Source organism: Oreochromis niloticus, linkage group LG6 (genome assembly GCF_001858045.2).
Source record: "Oreochromis niloticus isolate F11D_XX linkage group LG6, O_niloticus_UMD_NMBU, whole genome shotgun sequence".
Taxonomy (NCBI): domain Eukaryota; kingdom Metazoa; phylum Chordata; class Actinopteri; order Cichliformes; family Cichlidae; genus Oreochromis; species Oreochromis niloticus.
In genome coordinates this window covers 33,160,278-33,178,667 of record NC_031971.2, presented here as the reverse complement: position 1 = coordinate 33,178,667, position 18,390 = coordinate 33,160,278, and the positions used below count along the sequence as shown (strand labels likewise).

Sequence of the window (18,390 nt, the reverse complement as noted above, 5' to 3'; positions counted from 1 at the left end):
CTGTTACAGTAATACCTGCATGGCCACGTCAATTACAAAGTCTAAATAATCTGTTAACGAAATAACGGGCAGGTGCAGTGTGAGCTCTGTTTTGGGAAGCAGCTTATTAAAAGCAACGTGGGGGTGGCTGCATTCTGGATTGCATAATAACAAATTTTTTCATGGCTACAGATCCTAGGCAACATGCGCTGGAAGCAGATTCGGCTCCTTAACTACATGCAACACAAAATTACAAAAGCCATTCCTTCAGGAGCAGCCATCGTCAGAGACTACCAGAAGTTATAAGAGTCACTAATGAGTCTGCACTCAAGTTACTAGGTAGAAATGATGTGAAGTGACATGCACTGCAGTGTCGAGAAAAAAGAACTGCGGTTAAAATGTGCTCAAGATAGATGTTTGCACCAACATCAGAGACAATACAATACAGTGTTTGGATTTCTGTGCAATGTGTTCTGACCATAAGAGACCTTACAGTAGTACAGTAATACCACTATACTTTCTACAATAAGTGCTTCAGGTTTATCCCACTCACTTCCTTGGTACAATATGGGACTTTTTCTCAAGTGACTACAGTGATAAAAACAATATTTGTGGATGTTCATAAAAAGCCCATTGTCACTCACACATAAGCTGCCCATTGAGTCACTGGGATTACAAACAAATAAATCTGCCATACAGAAGCAAGGACGTGAGATTACAGAGGTTTATATCGAAAGTCTTCCATGTCAGATCTCCACACTTGTTACTCTTCAAAGTAAGCCTTGATAAAATGTCAACTATAAAGCAACAGAGACCTTTTTGTGTCTTTTAACCCCTTTTGGATAGTAGTACAGTCTCATTTCTACTATACCTTTGGATGACTGTACACAGGTTTGCCAAGTGGGTCAAATTTGGAGGCTAAAGCATTTGGTGCTACTTTCAAATATAGCAAGCTGAAACTGACATAGTTGTTTGTTTGCAGGAGTTGTAGGCCAGCAGTACTGCTTAATACCATAGCCTACGTGAATAGAGACTGGATTACACCTAAAATCTTAATTTTGACATCAGGATACATTACAGTCAACGGCAAATCTGCAAAACTGTGGACAAGCTGCACTGGTATTAGGTGGCAAATACACAGCTTGGGGTTCCAGGAAGAAAATAAATGTAAAGAAAAGTCATAATGCCAGATCAGACAGGCTTTGGTAATGCACTGCGGCTAGATTGACACTCCTTAACTGTTGTACTAATCGGGTCTTAACAGCCTACTCCATGTTGTACCAGAATCTGAAGAATGTGGGGCAATTCAAAAACTAGTCTTGTAACACAACAAACTCAAGAGTTTAACCCAGTCAATATCAAAATCAGCAAAGGTCAAGAGTGCATCCATTCAGTGTTGGGAAAAGGTTTGGGGTTTTTTTGTAATAAGTTACAGATTACTAGTTAACCTGATAACATGTGATAAGTGCTTTTATACTTCATCATCAATGAAGCTTATTGCAGTTATTGCAATTACAATGCAGTTACTTTTTGATTACTTGTCTAATAAATTAAATTGGGCAATAAAGCAGAAATGTCCTTAACAGGCTTGAGCAATGTCAACAATTTTTTTTTACCGCTTGCAAACAGGGTTTAGACTTGTTTACCAGCAGCAGATTAATGGCAAAGATTTTAAAAAAGAAAAATCACTTAATTTCTGTACCCTGGCATTGTTGGCGGGTCATAGCATGGCCATCTCGCATTTTTCACATAAATGTGCACAAAGTTGACTGGTGAATGAGAACAAATTCAAACAACAGACACAAAAAACAACGCTAAACGCCTTGAGGCGACTGCTGATTTGGCGCTATATACATAAAATTGAACTGAACTGAACATTTGAGCACAAATTGCTAATACATCAGCTTTTTGGAACGATCAGTATTAACTACATTTACATTTACTGCACAGTCTCACACCAACTTTCATTCTGAATTGACAGAAATTCGATATTTATGCATTCGTGGATGTCAAAAGTAACTAACCAACTTGACTTCACTGCTTGGGAATTACAATAAGTGACATTTCAGCTACAGCTGGTTTTCATCCATTGAATGAGTTTATGAAAATGAACTTACAAAGTCTTTAAATTTGCATTACAAAATCTAGTAACCATTACATCATCTTCATTTCTTTTTCACAATTGTGTTACCCTGGAGCTTAAACAGTTATGAAAAATCAAACTCACACAATGTGCAAGTGTAAGTAATGCTAATAGAAAATGTCAGTTTGTTTGGTTTTTAATCAAATGTTTTTCTTCAGCCAACAAATGTGATGTTTGCTATTAGAGAAGGCCAGGAGGAGCACTGTGTCTTTGTGGATCTAGAGAAAGCATATCACAGCGTGCCAATAGAGGAACTGTGGTACTGCATAAGGAAGTCAGGAGCGGCTGAGAAGTACGTGAGTGTGGAGCAGGACATGTATGAGGACAGCATGAGAGTGGTGAGGTGTGCAGTAGAAGTGACAGATGGGTTCAAGTGAAAGGTGGAGTAGCCTTACATCATAGATCGGCTCTAGGCCCCTACTTGTTTGCAATGGTGATGAAGAGATTTATAGATGACGTCAGGAAAAAAGCTTTGTAGATTATGATGTTTGCAGACAACACTACGATCTATAGTTAGAGTAGGGAGCAGGCAGAAGAGAGCCTGGAAAGGTGGAGAGAAGAGGAATTAAAGTCAGAATACATGAGTTTGAATGAGAGGGAGACCGATATAATAGTGAGGATGCGAGTAGGAGAGGTAGTGACGGCGGATGAGTTTAAATAGGCATGGTGGAGCAGATGGAGACAACTGTTGGGTCGATTTATCAGAGAAGGGTAGGGGAAGATGTAGTGAGACTTGCTTTGATAAATTATTTAGAGACAGGGGCACTGACAAAAACACAGGAAGGGGATCTATAATAATAATGATAATAATATGTGGTATATGCCTCTCTGCCAGACAAATATAGTGTATTACAGAGTTTAAGTGGTGCAGAGGGTGGTCAGGATTATCCATGATGGATAACAGTGACCTCCTCGCTACACCAGCTCCACAAGTTCCAATTTGCAGCCAATCATAGAGCCGGCCTTACCAGCAAACCACAGCAAAGTCCACCGTGCTCACCACAATTAACTGATAAAAAAAAAAATCACCTTTGTTTTGATTGACAGATTGAAGGATCTCAGCTTCCTTAGGAACTAAAGTCTGCTCATTCCCTTTTAGTATATAGCCTCCGTGTTGGTCTTCCAGTTCAGCCCAGGTACTTGTACATCTCTACTACGTCAATATCCTGTCCCAGGATAGACACGGGTCATGTAGCCATCCTCTTCCTTCTGAAGTCAATAACCATCTTTCTGGTCTTATTCACATTAAGAAGCAGACAGTTCCTCCCAGACAGTTCCACAAAATCATTAACTAGTTCTTTGTCCTCCTCCTTCTGCCACATAAACATCCAACAACTACAGAACTGTTACAGCATCTCTATATCTGGCATGAACTGCAGGTGTACAATGTGAACAGCAATGGAGACAGCACAGAGACCTTTCTGCACAGCTGCTTTACATCACCAAATCAGACAGAACACTGCTCAGTCTCACATACTATGACCTGTCTGCCAGGTGGCCAGTAATCCATGAGATGGTGGATGCATTTACTCACATGTAGCTTCTCTTCTCGTATCATCCAGTTCTGCATCTCTGCACTCCATTGTGCATATATACACAAAGTACTTTCTAGTGAATGCTTTCTAGTTCTGTTCTTTCTGCAGCATTTTCCTCCTCAGCTTTTTTCAGTAAAGAGTCTTAATGCCATTGTTTACCATTTTTAATTTTTTTTCCCCAGCACCTGAAAGCATATGATCTGCACAAATTGCTGGTGAACACAATGTGGAATTAAGGGAGAAGATCTGTTCCACAATAGCTCAGAGTGTGTTATTGTAACACATTCAAGTCTGCTAGGGTCTGTTTGGATATGACCGACGATAATTTCCTCACTGGACGGTCTGCGCAAGGATCTGTGCAGATGTCCGCATCCCTGTCTGTTTTTTTGCGTGCCTTATCTAAGCCATCAACTACGCATGCAGACCTTTAAGTAAGTATAATAGGATAAGTATTACAAGTATAATAGAAATAGCTACTCAGCCATGGTGTCTCCAGCATACTAGCTCATATGACCACAGATTAGCCACAGATAGACATTTTTATTTACATCAACTCTTTATTCAGGTTTACTAGATAGAATTTAGTTCTTTCATCAGCCAGAAAATACAAAGTCTGGCATCATTTTAAGACCATAAATGATATCCCTGAAAAGATGATGTGAGTACTTTTGCAGTTTATTCATTAACCTCAAAGACAGCTTATCATGTAAAACATGTAAGTATATACATGTAAGTTTTCAGTGGGCCTGGTCAGTCCCACTCACATTAGATAATCATGCTGCATCCTGGTTACCTCAGCATATGAAGATTACCAATGCTTTTTCAGGTGTTGTCGGCACGTGGCCTTTAAAGGGTAGTTATTAAATAATTCTCCGTAATGTAGTACTGTGCTTACTATATATAAACTCTACTTTCTCAAAAACTCAAACAATTTTCTGGTATTCCCAAATGATTAAGTTAATAAATGACTTGTCTGGTTCAATCAGCAACAATAAGTGAACTAAGCGCATGAATTAACGGCAACTAGTGAACTAGAAAAATCCTTTGTCAGGTGCTGTCTTAATAAAAAGAAAAGCAATGAAAATTTCATCGTGACGGATTACCCAATGTGCTTTCAATAGGCTTCTCCAAAACTACGTCCAGAGCCGGAAAATCTGGCGGCAGTGAGTTATTCATCGCTTTTAGTAAACGGGCTAAAACACGCATTAACAACTTGTGTGGGCCTTTAAACTGAGTCACAGACAAGAAGTTACCAAACAACAGGTTACTACAACAGAGGTTTTCTGGCTTCTTTCTCAAAGACGTCCTAAAAGGGTTGCAGAAACAGAGGAATATGTTTACAACAAGTGAATAATTTTTGTTCTTATAAACCATGCAGACAGGTGCCTGAACAAATAAGCAGAAATCACAAGTGATATGATTATAAAAAGATAAGTGTTTAAATAATAAACAAATTTGTATATAAATTAACACACTATGTTACGCGGGAGGTAACACGTACTTGCAACACTCAAATGCAGAGTGTTTTTTTAATGATATTACATTCCACTCGAGAGAAAATCTGCAGCCAATGCCGTCTTCTGTAATACCAAGTATAGTGAAATGCAGACAACCTTTGATTCGAGGTAATTACTTCTGATAAAGTGAGCGGCTGGCAGAAGAAGTCACGCTGAGTTCAAAGGGGTGTCCCTCATCAGGAAACATTAAGTGTTCTTACCAACATGATGTCATTTAATCCCAACACTTGATGCAGCGTTAAAAACCAAGGGTTACCAGGCAAACAATCCATCACGCTTTTTAGACATTTGCTATGATATGCTCCACACAAACCCCCAGAAAGAATAAAAACATTAAAAAACGCAACACACACAAACTGCTGTCAGTATTTCAACAAGGCCCGAAAGAGAAAAAATGAGTTTCACTTTAAGACAAAGTCCTGAGCAAAGAGCCTGCGAAGGCTGCTGAATCTGAATTAAGCATAGATTGGCCTATATTGCAGCAATTAGGGAACTAGTTCAAGTCGTGCCAGTTCTCATGTAGGTTCTTTTACACTGGGGACTTTTACTCTAAAACAGTGAAGAATACAGTGTAGTCTGGGCTAAGAAACAGTGGTTGAATTGAAAAGACCACGGTGGAATGAACTTTTAGTCATTTAACAGCAGAAAAGGTTTGCAGATGAGTGCTGTGCTGTGAAAGCAGAATGTGCCAGGGAATCATTTCTGCATAATAACTTGTAGGCATGACTAAACAGTATGCACGTGAAATAATATATTTATCACCAGCACGCAGAAGAATAACCACATCAATCACACACGCAATTTGAAAATAGAAGATAAGACAAAGTGACTCTAAGTGCCCGTGCATCTGATGCTGTACGAGTGGCCCGGCTTCCCCAGAATCAGAAAGCAGAGTGGTGTAGAGGAACATGTGTGCATAACCTGATTTGAGCTCTCATGCCTACGGTAAATCCATTCCTCCTCTCAAAAAGCTTGGAACACTGCATGTGAAGGAGTGACTAACTTGCACTTTCAGGAATATCGCACATAACTGGAAGCCAGAAGGGTAGCTAAATTCTTGTTTTTGCCCCAGCTACTTGGTTTTGTCCCAAAAGGCACTCACTGACCCACTCATTAACGGGTAAACCTGCAGCTTGACAAGAAACCCCCAGATGACAGTAATTGTTGCAGTCGCAGATGGAGAGCAATTAATGAAGGGGTCAGAAGTTTCCAGAAGTGTGTCTGCCTGCATTAAACACCTCCTGTATGAATCTCACTGTAACCCTTGACCTAGGACAATGATGGAGCTGGGTAAAACATAAGCAGGGTCACACACATTGATTATGGTGGCTTTCAAGTAAAATGAACACTTCTGAGAATGTTTTAAAATCATAACGAAGAGTAGAATCAGCATCACAGTGAATTATGTAATGCTGCACAGTCTGAAATCCTCTCTTACAAATCCACAACTGTGAAGAGGAACCAACTTATGAAAAAAGTTCTGATCCAATGCAAAGCAGCACCATCTGCTCTAACACAGTCTCTACCGTGAGCAGCATGTTTTGGGACTGTTTCTTTTTTTTTTGTAACCGACTCCAAACGACTATGCAGCTCCGCAAGCGGCATCAAATTAATTAACAATGACTTACAATACAAAGCACTTTGAACTGAGTGTGTGCTGTGAACAGAGCCAGATTGACGGGAAACTTTGACCCCACAGCCCTCCCTACAGTAGTTGCTTATGACTTGCCTCCCTTGAATTCCCCTCTGGTGCACTGCCAGCAGCACAGACGCTATACCCTCCAGAGCTGAGTGTTTATGATTAAGTATGCAGGTGTAATGATGCGAAAACTTAATGTATTCGTCTTTTAGTGGGAGTATGTGAACAGAATTCACAAATTGCCACTAACTACTGCAAACAGATACACCCGGTTACCCATTTACAAACATATCTTAGATGAATGGAGCTGAATTATTTAAAGCATCATTATGCAACAAGACACTCTCTCTGCTAACAGGCAAAATACTTCTACAGAGAAAAACTTCACATTATTTTATTAATTGTCTCTCGTTTTTTGAGTATATCAAACCAAAGTATGTCACGGCTGCTTAGGCAGCAGCTTTTATTTAAACATAAACTCAGTATTAGGTATATAGAAAGTATTTGGATGCTGTGGACAGAAAATGAACCGATGCTCCGGGATATTTAATGAGGTGCATGTAGATGTTTTAAACTCCGAACAGATCTACAGCTTGTGCACAAATTGAGGAATGACTCCAAAGCAAACTAAGCATGAGTGGAAAAGTGGCACAGTGGTTATGACTATCGCCTCACAGCAAGAGGGTCCTGAGTTTGAGACTGTCAACTGCCTGGCATCTTTTTTGTTTGGTATGTGGATGTTGTCCCTGTGCCTGTGTGGTATCGCTCCATTCACATTAGGCTAATTAGTGATTCTAAATTGCCTGGAAGCATAAGCGGCTGTCCTTTTCTCTCTGTGATAGATGGGTGACCAGTCAAGGTTGTACCCCACCTCTTATCCCATGACAGCTGGGAAAAGCTCCAGCCCTGCATGCCCCTGAACTGGATAAGGAGTTAAGAAAGTGGATAGATAGAAAAATATCCATCTAATTAAAAAGAGCAGAAAACTGTTTGTTTCAGTTTATTGTTTTTTGTCAAAACAAATTGTGCAGGAGTGTAATTATTAATCACTAAATGTCCATCAGAGCATGGAACATTTTCCTTCCTTAAGAAGAAAATGTCACTACCTTACAAAAATAAACACTTCACACAAGTTTGAAATATGGTGACTAGTGAATCAACAACCCAATTATTTTCTTCAAAACAGTTTCCAGTTAATGTTCTGCAATATTACTTATCAGTGAAGTGACTTGTGGATTCAGCGCCATTGTGTAGCACACACATGCACAGGAACACAGGTAAACACAAACATAAAAACATTCACTAAATGGTTGTAAAACACAAAATCTTAGTCATCAGATGTCTACTACAATCACAACAGATATATGCAATAATAAAAAGAAATTGCAAATATTTGCTGATCTTAGTATTCTGATAATATAACAGGATGGTGAACTTTCTCTGTTTACTCGGAAAACTGGTGCATGTCCGTGACTAGTCAGCTGTGATGAAAATAAATAAACAAACACCCCCCTCCCCAAATAGTATATTATGTAATGCTAATTTGGCAGAGGAACTACACCTAATTTCTGGTAATGGAGCTTGCTGATTTGTTCTGTTTTTCCTCCCAATTAATCCTCTTAAAATAAAGCAAATATTCTAATAAGCGCACAACAGTCATGTTTTTTTCCCCACAGTTTTAAGAGTTCGTAAATCAGCTGCTGACAGGTGTGTCTGTGTATGCATCAGTCCAGTCCAGCACCAAATCTACAAACACTTTCCAGGAATAACTTAGTCAGAAGCAACAACAGTTAGGGGGTTGGCTATGCAAAACATCAGATAAACCGTGGGTGAGGTAAACATCTTTCTCAAACACCATGCGCATACAAATACACACAGCACATGGGGGGCTTGAGGGTGTTAGAGGCTGTTATTCATTATCCACACGACTGCATTCCAGGATTGGACAAAAAAAAAAGAGTTATCGCCACCATCACTCTGAAGCAAGCGCATGAGAGGCAGACAGGGATTTAAGCAGGTTCTCAAACAAGATGCCCCCACCTGATAACCTCAGCACTGCCGTTGCACTATTCCCACATGTCCTAATGCATTTACAAATGAGAGAGAGGGAGAGATGAAAGGAAGGGGAAAGTGTGAAAAAGGTTGAATAGGAGGAGGGCAAGGCATGAGGAGGAAAAGCAGGAGGAGAGAGAGAGTGTGAACATTAACACTTAATGGAAGTGATGGAGAATGATAAGGACACCTGCTTCTCCGCTTTACAGGAAGTGACCTGTGAAGATCTGGCAACTACACCTGTGGCAGATTCAGTGTTGTCTGAGGGGAAAAGAACCTTTGCTGCTATCCTCCCCCATCTCTTTTCCCTCCAGTACAAGAAATTTATTGAGGAATTCCTTCTTTTTATTGCTCAATATCTGATTTTAGACATTTGACCTATAGATACACCACATGCACTCAGTGTTGAAAGGTCAAAACTGTGACTCCTTGCATCATAAACTATTACATAACTCATGTATCTACCTTGCCTTATCCAACAAAGAGGGTGGTCATGTGAAAGACCAGCCTAGAACAGACATCAACCTTTAACACATTCCAGGTGTCAAAGGTTGATGCAAAACTCTTACCTTTTTTAAACTCCTCCAGCATTGCGTCAAGCTTGGTGTCATTGAACACAAAATGCAACGGGTGGCTGTAAAACTTTGTGATGGTTTTGAGCGGAGTGCAATCATCCGGGTCCACGAAGGCCAGGTCCTTGACGAAGAGCAGATCCACTATATTGGACCTCTCGCCCTCGAAAACGGGGATGCGCGTGTAGCCGCTCTTCATGATCTCGGACATGGTATTGAAGTCCAGCGTTGCATCCCCAGGAATCATGAAGCAATCCCTCAGCGGCGTCATCACGTCCTCTACAGTCTTAGTCCTGAGCTCCAGCGCGCCCTGGATGATGTTCAGCTCCTCTTTCACCAGATCGTTGTAGGGGTCCGTAACGCGCAGCATCTCCAGAAGCTTCTCTCTGTTGTACACGGTTCCTATCTCCTGTCCGAGCAGGTAGTCCAACAGCTTACTGACTGGGTAGGACGCAGGGAAGGTAAGCAGCATGAAGAACTTGGTGAGGAATATGGTGTTGGCTCCCACAGCGAGGCCGTGCCTGGAGCAGATGGCCTGTGGCACGATTTCCCCAAAAATGACTATACCGATGGTGGACATGACAACAGCAATCAAGCCCGAACCGGCGATATCATCCAGCAAGATGGTTAGCGTGGTGTTCACTAACACGTTCCCGAGCAGAAGAGAGCACAGCAAATAATTCCCTTGGCTCCTGACCGGCTCTATTTTTTTGGCGTAATTCTTCTCCCTTTCCGTGCCGCAGTTCTGGACTATCTGGAGCTCCATGGGGTCCAGAGCCATGAGCCCCAGGTTCAGCCCGCTGAACATACCGGACAGGCAAAGCAACATGGAGATGAAGATGACCTGGAGCCAGAAAGGCAGCAGAAACTTTTTCTCCTCCACCACTATCACTTTGGTGTCATCCCCATCGTGGTAGATCCAGGTGTTCTCCGTCCGCGGGTCGTGCATCCCGGCCACGGCTGGTGTCGAGGTGGCGATGCAAAGGTAATACGTTTTACTCCTCTCCGTCTTTCGCAGAGGTTTGACCTCAATTTCAACTATACCGGATGTCTTTCGATTCAGGATGATGTAGGGCAATATCATTATATCCGAAGTCCTAAAACCACAGGGATGCAAGCCGGACGAGTCCTCCTGGCTCTGGTTATCCCCCGAGGAGCTGTCAATGCTCCCAACCGCCCGGCTCCGCTCATGTTCCGTGAAAGCAATTTTGGACCAGGTCTCGTTGTTGATGTTCTGCCCGTACACTCTTAATTTTACCCGAGAGCGCTCACTCACCCGCAGGTAGCCCTTATCCATGAAGGAAATGTCGTCCGTGTCCTCCAGTCGGAGCCCTATGATGACGGTCTCCTCGGACCCTTCCTTGCCACTTGTCGGGGTGACACAGCAGCCAGTGACAGTTAAGAAAATCATCGCCAAAGCTCGGACCCGGTTAAGTGACGCCATTTTTGCAGCGGTGGGTGCTTGGGATAACGGTTCTGCCATATTGATAACAACTGGCAACCAACCTCCTGAATGAAAAGGGCTTTTAAAAATCAGAGCCAGTCGGAGTCCGCCTTCATCTCCGCCCAGGGTTGCCGTGACTTGTGCATCAGGACCTGCTCGTTCCCACTACGTGTCCGACACTGATGACTCGCGAGCGCAGGCTTACGGGCCAACTCGTGCCTCCCCTGGTGTCCCCGATACAGGCGACGGCGACGACCAATCGGGAGGTTCCGCTGGCCGGGAGGCGGGGCGTCCGCAGCCTCCTTGGCGAATCAAATTCCAAAACAAGTGCACCTCATGTTAGGAGACAGGACTTTACTCGTGACTTCTTAAAACATATCATGCTAGAAAAGACAACCACAATAAGCAGTTTAAATGTCAAAAAAAGGCATGTGCAAAGATTAAAGGTTAACTAAAATAAATACTACAACATGTTTTATCTATATAGAGACTATCATAGGTTGTGACAAGTTAATTTGGTTTTTTGCTATCGCATTGCATCATCCTGCATGCTGAAACTCCGAAGCACTATCTATATCATGTCTTATTTTAATGATAGGTATTACAGGGGATAGTAATATGTTCATAGACTGCCTAACTTAAAGAGGTTAAAGTTGTCAAAACCAGAAAACACACACATACATGTACGTCATTGAGATGTGTAATACAAAAAACAATTTCTTTAACACAATTACTTCTTATTGGCCTATTTATCTTTTCCTCCTTTAAACTTAAAATGAAACTAAAATGAGAGATCCTGACCACCATGGCTTGAACTGGTGCCCTTAATCACAGCTTTTCCCAAATACAAATGTGCATTTGTACCTTTGGAAATAATGCACTACATCATAGGAGCAAAGATGAAAATAGAAGAGTCATTTCGTTAATTATTATTTATTGTGTTTTATCAGAAATAACACATAACCATCACAATAACGGGAGATAATTTGTACACTTTGGTTGAAGCACATCTTAAAGCCAGTCTGCAAAATAATTAAGCACCGATTTACTAAAACACAGGTTTTAAGGTAAGTAAAAAGTATTGTGTGAATAAACAATGTCAGTTTTATGGGTAAGAAAATAATTAGACTAAGTAGGCATATGACAAAATGAGGCACAAATGAAGAAGGTGCTCTTCTTAATACTGCTCATGGTTGTTAAAAGGTTTTAAATTTGTTGCATTTTTATTTAACCTTACTATAAAGTTTTCCTTTTATCTATACCATATAATTATGTTAATGAATTGTTACCATATTGAATCCTTTCATAAAATATTAACTGGGAGCACTTGCAGAACCCTTAAATCCCTCAAAGTGATATTGTTATCTTGTTTGCGCAAGATAATTTATAGCCTAGGTACTCAACATGTGGCCTGTGGGCCAGTGTCAGACTTCAAAAATGTTATGTGGCTTCTAATCACCCTTGATTCAACAACAGCTCAGTCAAAACCATTGTATAGTACCAGTGAAAACTGGAAGCAGGGAGCATATCTCTCCAATTTTAACTCTTTTTTTGACATTATGGCAAAATAAACCACCCTAACCTTAATTTAAAAACATTAAAAAAAAAAATAGTTGGTGCAATTTAACAATCACCTCACTAATGGTTAGCAGCAGATACCAACATGAACCACCACAATCTGATAAGACACAAAGTCAAACTAAAATTGTTTGATGTGAGATTTTTTTTCCTATGGCCCTGAATCATATGCTGGCTCCTTAAATTGGCTCATATGCACTTTAAGCAACTTCAAATACAAACACTTTGATTACACAATAAAACATTTTAAAGTCATCAGCAGAACTCATGTCCTTCACATAGTCATGCAGTATGTGAAGCAAATGATGGCTTTGTGTAATTGCAATGCAGGGTGTTCCAAAGTGAAACTAAAACTGGATTAGCTGAGTTGTCTCCATTATACACTGGGTAGGTGAAGTTGTTTGAGCAACCAGTATCAACCAGTAACATGATTATGTTTAATTAAAATGAATTAATTAATGGAAGTTCACCAAACATGTAGGCATTATTGGTAGGCAGGAAGCTGAGCCTGTTTCTTTGTGCTCTTCCCACCATCACTTGCAGCAGCCAGCAGACTGTGTGCTGCAGCATCCCCCAGTGGCTGATGCAGGGCCTTGCACACCCAACATCAGGGCCAGCTCAAAAGGGTCCTCAATGCCAGCCTGTATGAATAATTGAGCCAAGCAGAAGCATTAAAAGAACAAGCACCCAGTTACATGTATGTATCATGTAATATTTGTGTTTCATCCCAAATCACTGTAAGCAAGGTCAAAAAATTGAAGAAGTAAATCCAGGTACTATTATGGTATATTACAACAGAACACTGGCTCTTCTAGATGAAGTCTTTTTATGGCCCTGTGCTTCTTTTATCAGTTGCTGGTTGTTCATTAAGTCACAATTTCAAAGCAGCTGTTCTTTCCATGAATAAGACCAAAGGCTTTTTTATTACTATTATCAGCACACTGCTGTAGTGATTAGAGAAAACTCTTTCAGACAAGACTTCAATTCAGGGGGCAGTTCAAAATGTTAATAATGAGGTGGATTTTGATAAGCCTTTACCATTTTAATTTACTTCTATTTCCAATATCAGAAGAGAAAAAATCTTTAATGAGTGGTTAACAAGTTAGAGTACTCATTTTAAAAAAAATGTAAAGCGGTGCTGTTAGAGGTGTATGTGCATAAAATGATTGTAAGCCCTGATAAAATGGTATTCTATTAGCTGAGTGTAGAACATTCCTTCTTGTTCAAGGTTCCCCAGCATGACTCCACAGTCTGGTTATGAGTCCAAGACAGCTGCTTGACCTTGCGCTTGTGCATGTGTGTATGTATGTTTGAGGGGTACGTGAACGTCCAAGAATGTACAGCATGCAGAAGCACATGCATGTGTGTTTGTGAGCGCAGTTTGACAGAGGCGCTCTGCCCTCTGGGCGTGTCACACAAATTGATACCAGAAACACACTGACCCCTAATGTGTAAAAGAGACATCCAAGAATTTAAACACAACACTGACCTTAGGTTTGACTCCACAGGGCCCAGTGGGGCCCCCCAGTGGCTGAAAAGTGAAGTCCTCTGCAAATCTGGAATGTGTCAGTATGTTGGCCACCTCTCCATCCACCTCCACAACTTCATTGGCCTACAAAATACATCCAAATCTGAAATCATTTGCATAGTTTAAGTGAGCAGAAAGCATTACGTTCTTCTAATTCAGAATATACAGACCTTGAAGGTGTACTGACAGTCAAACTGGAAACTATCCTCTGCCCCTGTCATGCCCCCATTATATATGACTTTGCAGTTCTTGGTGTTCCCTTTGGGGACCTTAAACAAGCGGTATGTGGCAGAAACAAACTTGAAGTTGCCTGTATTAAACACACCAGATTGAAATTAAAAAATAAATAAATAAATTTCAGGTCATACACGAAGGTTAGCAGCTCTCAAAATCTAAAATAACTTGGAATCATGTAATGTTACATTAGTTGTAACTATAGCTACATAAATATAGGTTAGGAGAAAACCAGCAGTGACATTATAGTGCAGGCTAACTTAGTACTGTTTATTTGTAGGGTTAATCTATAAAATGTTCTTCTTTAAGTAGTTGTGCAAAAGGATTCTCTGATAGCATCATTCATGTCGATTGTGCCTGTGTGTACAACTGACATGAATGTCACTGGATATTTACTCATTTCCGGAGCTCTGTAAACTCCAAAGATGGCTGTTTGGGAAAATCCCAGTAGATCAGCAATTTCTGAAATAATCATACCAGCTTATCTGGCACTAACAACCACGCCACATTCAAAGTTACCTAAATGACCTTTTTCCCCCCATTCTGATACTTGGTTTGAACTTCAGCAGGTCATCATGACCATGTCGACATGCCTATGTGCACCGAGCTGTGTTCATGTGATTTGCTGACTAGATATTTGCATTAAAAAGCAGCTGAACAGATGTACCTAACAAAGTGGCTGTTGAGTGTAATTCTGTATCAAGCAAATAATGCAAAAGTCAAGCAAGTAAAAAAGCTGTCAAACCAAGAATGTCCTGCAGTTCCTTGTTGTCAACAGTGATGACACTGGCCGTAACCAGCCGTGGGGGGCTGAAGCCCACTTTTTCAGCCAATTGCAGGAGATCCTTCCACCAGAGTGCTCCAGCAAGGCACTCACCTGCAAAGATAAAACCGACTGTGATATTCTGGTGGGTGCTTGTCAATTTATGGCAGTAGAATATTAATTAGACGCACCCCATAACACTTTGTGATTTTTAATTTCCTCTGTTAGTCTTCCATTGCTGTAAATGTCACTGAAGTACAGCTCACCACCATCCTAATGAGGAAAAATGAGAAAGTGTATGTAAATGTGTAAATATTTTCTTTGCTCTCATAGCTTTATGATTGAAGATTTAATAACAATATTAAAAAAATGAGAAGCAGTGTACCTTAAGTACTTTGTAAGCTTCAGTCAGTACCATCCTCTTGTCTGGAGAAAGATTCACTACACAGTTGGAGCTAAGCAAAAGGAGATGATGTTCGAAACTGTTATTCTATGATTATATTAAGTTAGAACTGCACACAAATAAGGATTAGTAAGACACCTTACATGATAACATCGAACGAGTCATTTTCCAGACCTGCCTCGGTCAAGGCTTCGATGTAGCCTTGGACAAAATTTATATTTGGCTTCTTGTAACCAAACTCTTTCATGTGATGGTCCACATAGGTCCTGGCCAACTCAAGCTGGAATTTAAAAAAAAAGGCATTTATCAGAATTTATCACTATCACTCACTAGGTCCAAAAATCTTTGGTTGTATTTAAGCCATGCATGCATATAAAACAGAGTTTTGTCTTTACAAATTAAGAAGATGAAAAGTTTTCACTTATAAGATTTTACCAGCCTTCAATAAAGTTTTGGAGTTACATTCAATATCATTTAGCCATCAACTGGGATCCACTGATTAATCATAAGGCCAGTACAGCGATACAAATGTTCAATACCTGGCCGTCAGTCATGTCAATACCAGTGACATGGCCCTTCTCACCCACAAGCTGACTCAACATATAGCAGTCCCTCCCACTTCCACTGCCCAAGTCTAGTATCCTGCAGCCCTCTAAGCATTCTGGCACAACCAAACCACAGCCATAGTACCTGTGGAAGACAAAAACATATCAGGTTCACTGATTTTGAAGTGTGACTAGAAGAACAGAGAGGTCAGCAACCCACTAACCTAGCAGTGATTTCAGGGTGTACTTTCTTTAGTGCCTGGCGAATGAAGTCAGGGGTGGGCTGCACTGGAGCCACGCAGGCATTGGTCTTTAGGTCTGAGGTTTGCTTCAGCCTCTTGCCATAATAATCCTGTTTTGACAAAGAAACCTTGGTAACAGTAGCCCCTCATTATGAAGCAGGTTTGTATAATTCAGCAAAGGGGAGTTAAGAAAAGATAAAGGTCTAAAAATGTGAGACTAATACGAAAACCCTCAGTGTATTTACTAGTTACAAAACGTTTGCTTCAGACTATTTATTTATAAATAAACAGTTTGTTTGCTCCCGTTGTCTCAGGAACATTAATAAAATCCTTCAGGACCCATCTCACCATGATGATGCACTGTTTGAACATCTACCTTCAGGCAGACGTTTCAGAACCATAAAGATATGACCTAATAGACTAAGGAACTTAGTCTGTTAAGCTTTTATCCCTCAGCCATCAACATGCTGAACACTACTAAATTATGGACATCCAGATTCAATACAACTTACATAAACAATGTTTACATTGTTACAAGATGATCTCATGTTTACAATTGCAGTTACCCTTGGTATTTAAGTTAACACCAGCAAATTGGGAGAAGCACAATATGGAAACAATTGTGTTGTTGTTGTTGTTGTTGTTGTTTGTTTTATATATCCCTTGTGTTTTCCTTGGGTCATTTTTGTCCCCTGAGGACCACAGGTGTATGGAAATCGGGAGGACAATTTGTTTAGTATGTAAAAGATGGATGAAGGCACTGTGATGTCATCCAGTGGTCTTTGGACTGTTTGTTTTATGGAGATAAATGTTTAATCTCAGTTTGCTGAGATTAAACATTTATCTCCCTCATAATGTCCTCCCGATTTCCATACACCTGTGGTCCTCAGGGACAAAAATGACCCAAAGACAACACAAGGGACATATATATATATATTCTAATTTTTATTCTCCTTTTGCACTGAGATAATTGCTATAATGGCAATACAGACTGTGATTCTGATGTACAGTATGTCAATGTCTGCATTTTTAAGGGTGCACAAAGGATAGGCTGAGAAAAACTGTTTGCATGACACACAAGGTTTTACTGTCTGACTTTGAGGCTGCACTGGAAACTGACCATACAAGTAATGGAACAAAACTGCTGGACAGACACGTTAATAAGCACAACTACGGCTAACATGGATTTATTTTTAAATGACAGATGATCTGTACAAACAGATCATTTACTCATCAGGGGGAAGATCCTGTTTAATTCTGTTTTAACAGATACATAAATACTGCAAAGAGGCTAACAACACTGTCAGGAGCAGTACCACTACCGACTGGTGTTATTTTACCTTCACGTCCACGTGAATGGTGCTATCAGAGAATGCCTTTGGACACGTACTTAAAAAAAGAAAAAAGAAAATATGAGTTACACATTAGCCCTCCAAATACACGTTAGTAAGTTAGCCTACGCTAAGTCACTGCTAGTTCACTGGTGACTTAGAGTGATGTAGCTATAGTTACAACTAAGGTCACGTAACAAGATTACAAGTATTTTAGTCTTTAACTTGACACCTTATGACTACCGTTTCTTTAAAAATAACCGTGTACGTATCATTGATCATAACAACATTAAAGGTGAAGATTCAACCTGCCACACGTCACTCGCTGAATTCAGAACAGCTACAGCTTGAAACTGGATAAAGCACAAGGATTAGGCTGTTTTTACCTCTTTCCAGGGTCCATGGTCACATTACGTGCGCTTTCCAAGTTCGCTTTAAAGAGGAAAATCTCAGTGTGCTGTCAAGTTTTCTTACTTTGGACCAATGACTGTAGCTTTGAACCAACACTGTGCGTTTCACTTCCTGTTTTACCAGCACGCCCCCTACCTGCCTCGCTGGCTAACGTCACAGCAGCAATGTGTTGCTGTATTAACTAAATGCATTTAATTTAATTTAATAGAAACAAGGCTATCAATTTCACGGGGATTTCCAAGAGGAAGCATGGGGCACTCCCACCAATCATTCAGCTGAATAATAATACATAAATTATTAAAACTGGGTGTTACAGAATATAATAATATAATATTAGATTTATAATATTGCTTTCTTGTTAAATGGTAAGGTGCCTTCCAAATGTGGTCAGTGATGGTTTATCAGTTCACAATAAAAACAGCTGTCCACCTGCAAGTAAGCAGTTTTTCATTATATGTGGCAAAAGTGCCACAG

The 18,390-nt window shown here is 40.5% G+C and overlaps 2 protein-coding genes across 6 annotated transcripts in view; both read right to left on the bottom strand.

Moving 5' to 3' along the window:
* Positions 1-11,548, bottom strand: part of cnnm2b (cyclin and CBS domain divalent metal cation transport mediator 2b) — a 47,105-nt gene extending 35,557 nt beyond the window's left edge. For 2 of the 5 annotated variants that reach the window (XM_019359615.2, XM_019359614.2), the window contains exon 1: positions 9,435-11,548. In XM_019359615.2, coding sequence (XP_019215160.1) covers positions 9,435-10,920 — 1,486 coding nt within the window. In that variant the 5' untranslated portion in view covers positions 10,921-11,548. The remainder of the gene's footprint in view (positions 1-9,434) is intronic. The other 3 variants (XR_002062317.2, XM_005458532.4, XM_003453784.5) reach the window with 3 other exon arrangements.
* A 286-nt stretch (positions 11,549-11,834) lies between these two features.
* as3mt (arsenite methyltransferase) lies at positions 11,835-18,048 on the bottom strand. Its single transcript, XM_003453782.5, has 11 exons — positions 17,892-18,048; positions 17,515-17,563; positions 16,157-16,284; positions 15,927-16,077; positions 15,531-15,667; positions 15,370-15,439; positions 15,176-15,257; positions 14,967-15,098; positions 14,158-14,297; positions 13,949-14,071; positions 11,835-13,100 (listed from the first exon to the last, which is right to left on the bottom strand). The coding sequence occupies exons 1-11, from the start codon at positions 17,906-17,908 to the stop codon at positions 12,993-12,995; spliced, it is 1,137 nt and encodes a 378-aa protein (XP_003453830.1). The 5' UTR covers positions 17,909-18,048; the 3' UTR covers positions 11,835-12,992.
* Between the last annotated feature and the right edge of the window lie 342 nt (positions 18,049-18,390).

Bases quoted from the DNA above. Each gene is read 5' to 3' on its own strand.
- as3mt (XM_003453782.5), bottom strand. The intron at 16,078-16,156 runs GTTAGTGGGTTG...TGTCTTCCACAG, and splicing joins CACCCTGAAATCACTGCTAG to GTACTATGGCTGTGGTTTGG. The intron at 14,298-14,966 runs GTTTGACAGCTT...TGTTTAATACAG, and splicing joins GGAACTGCAGGACATTCTTG to GCAACTTCAAGTTTGTTTCT.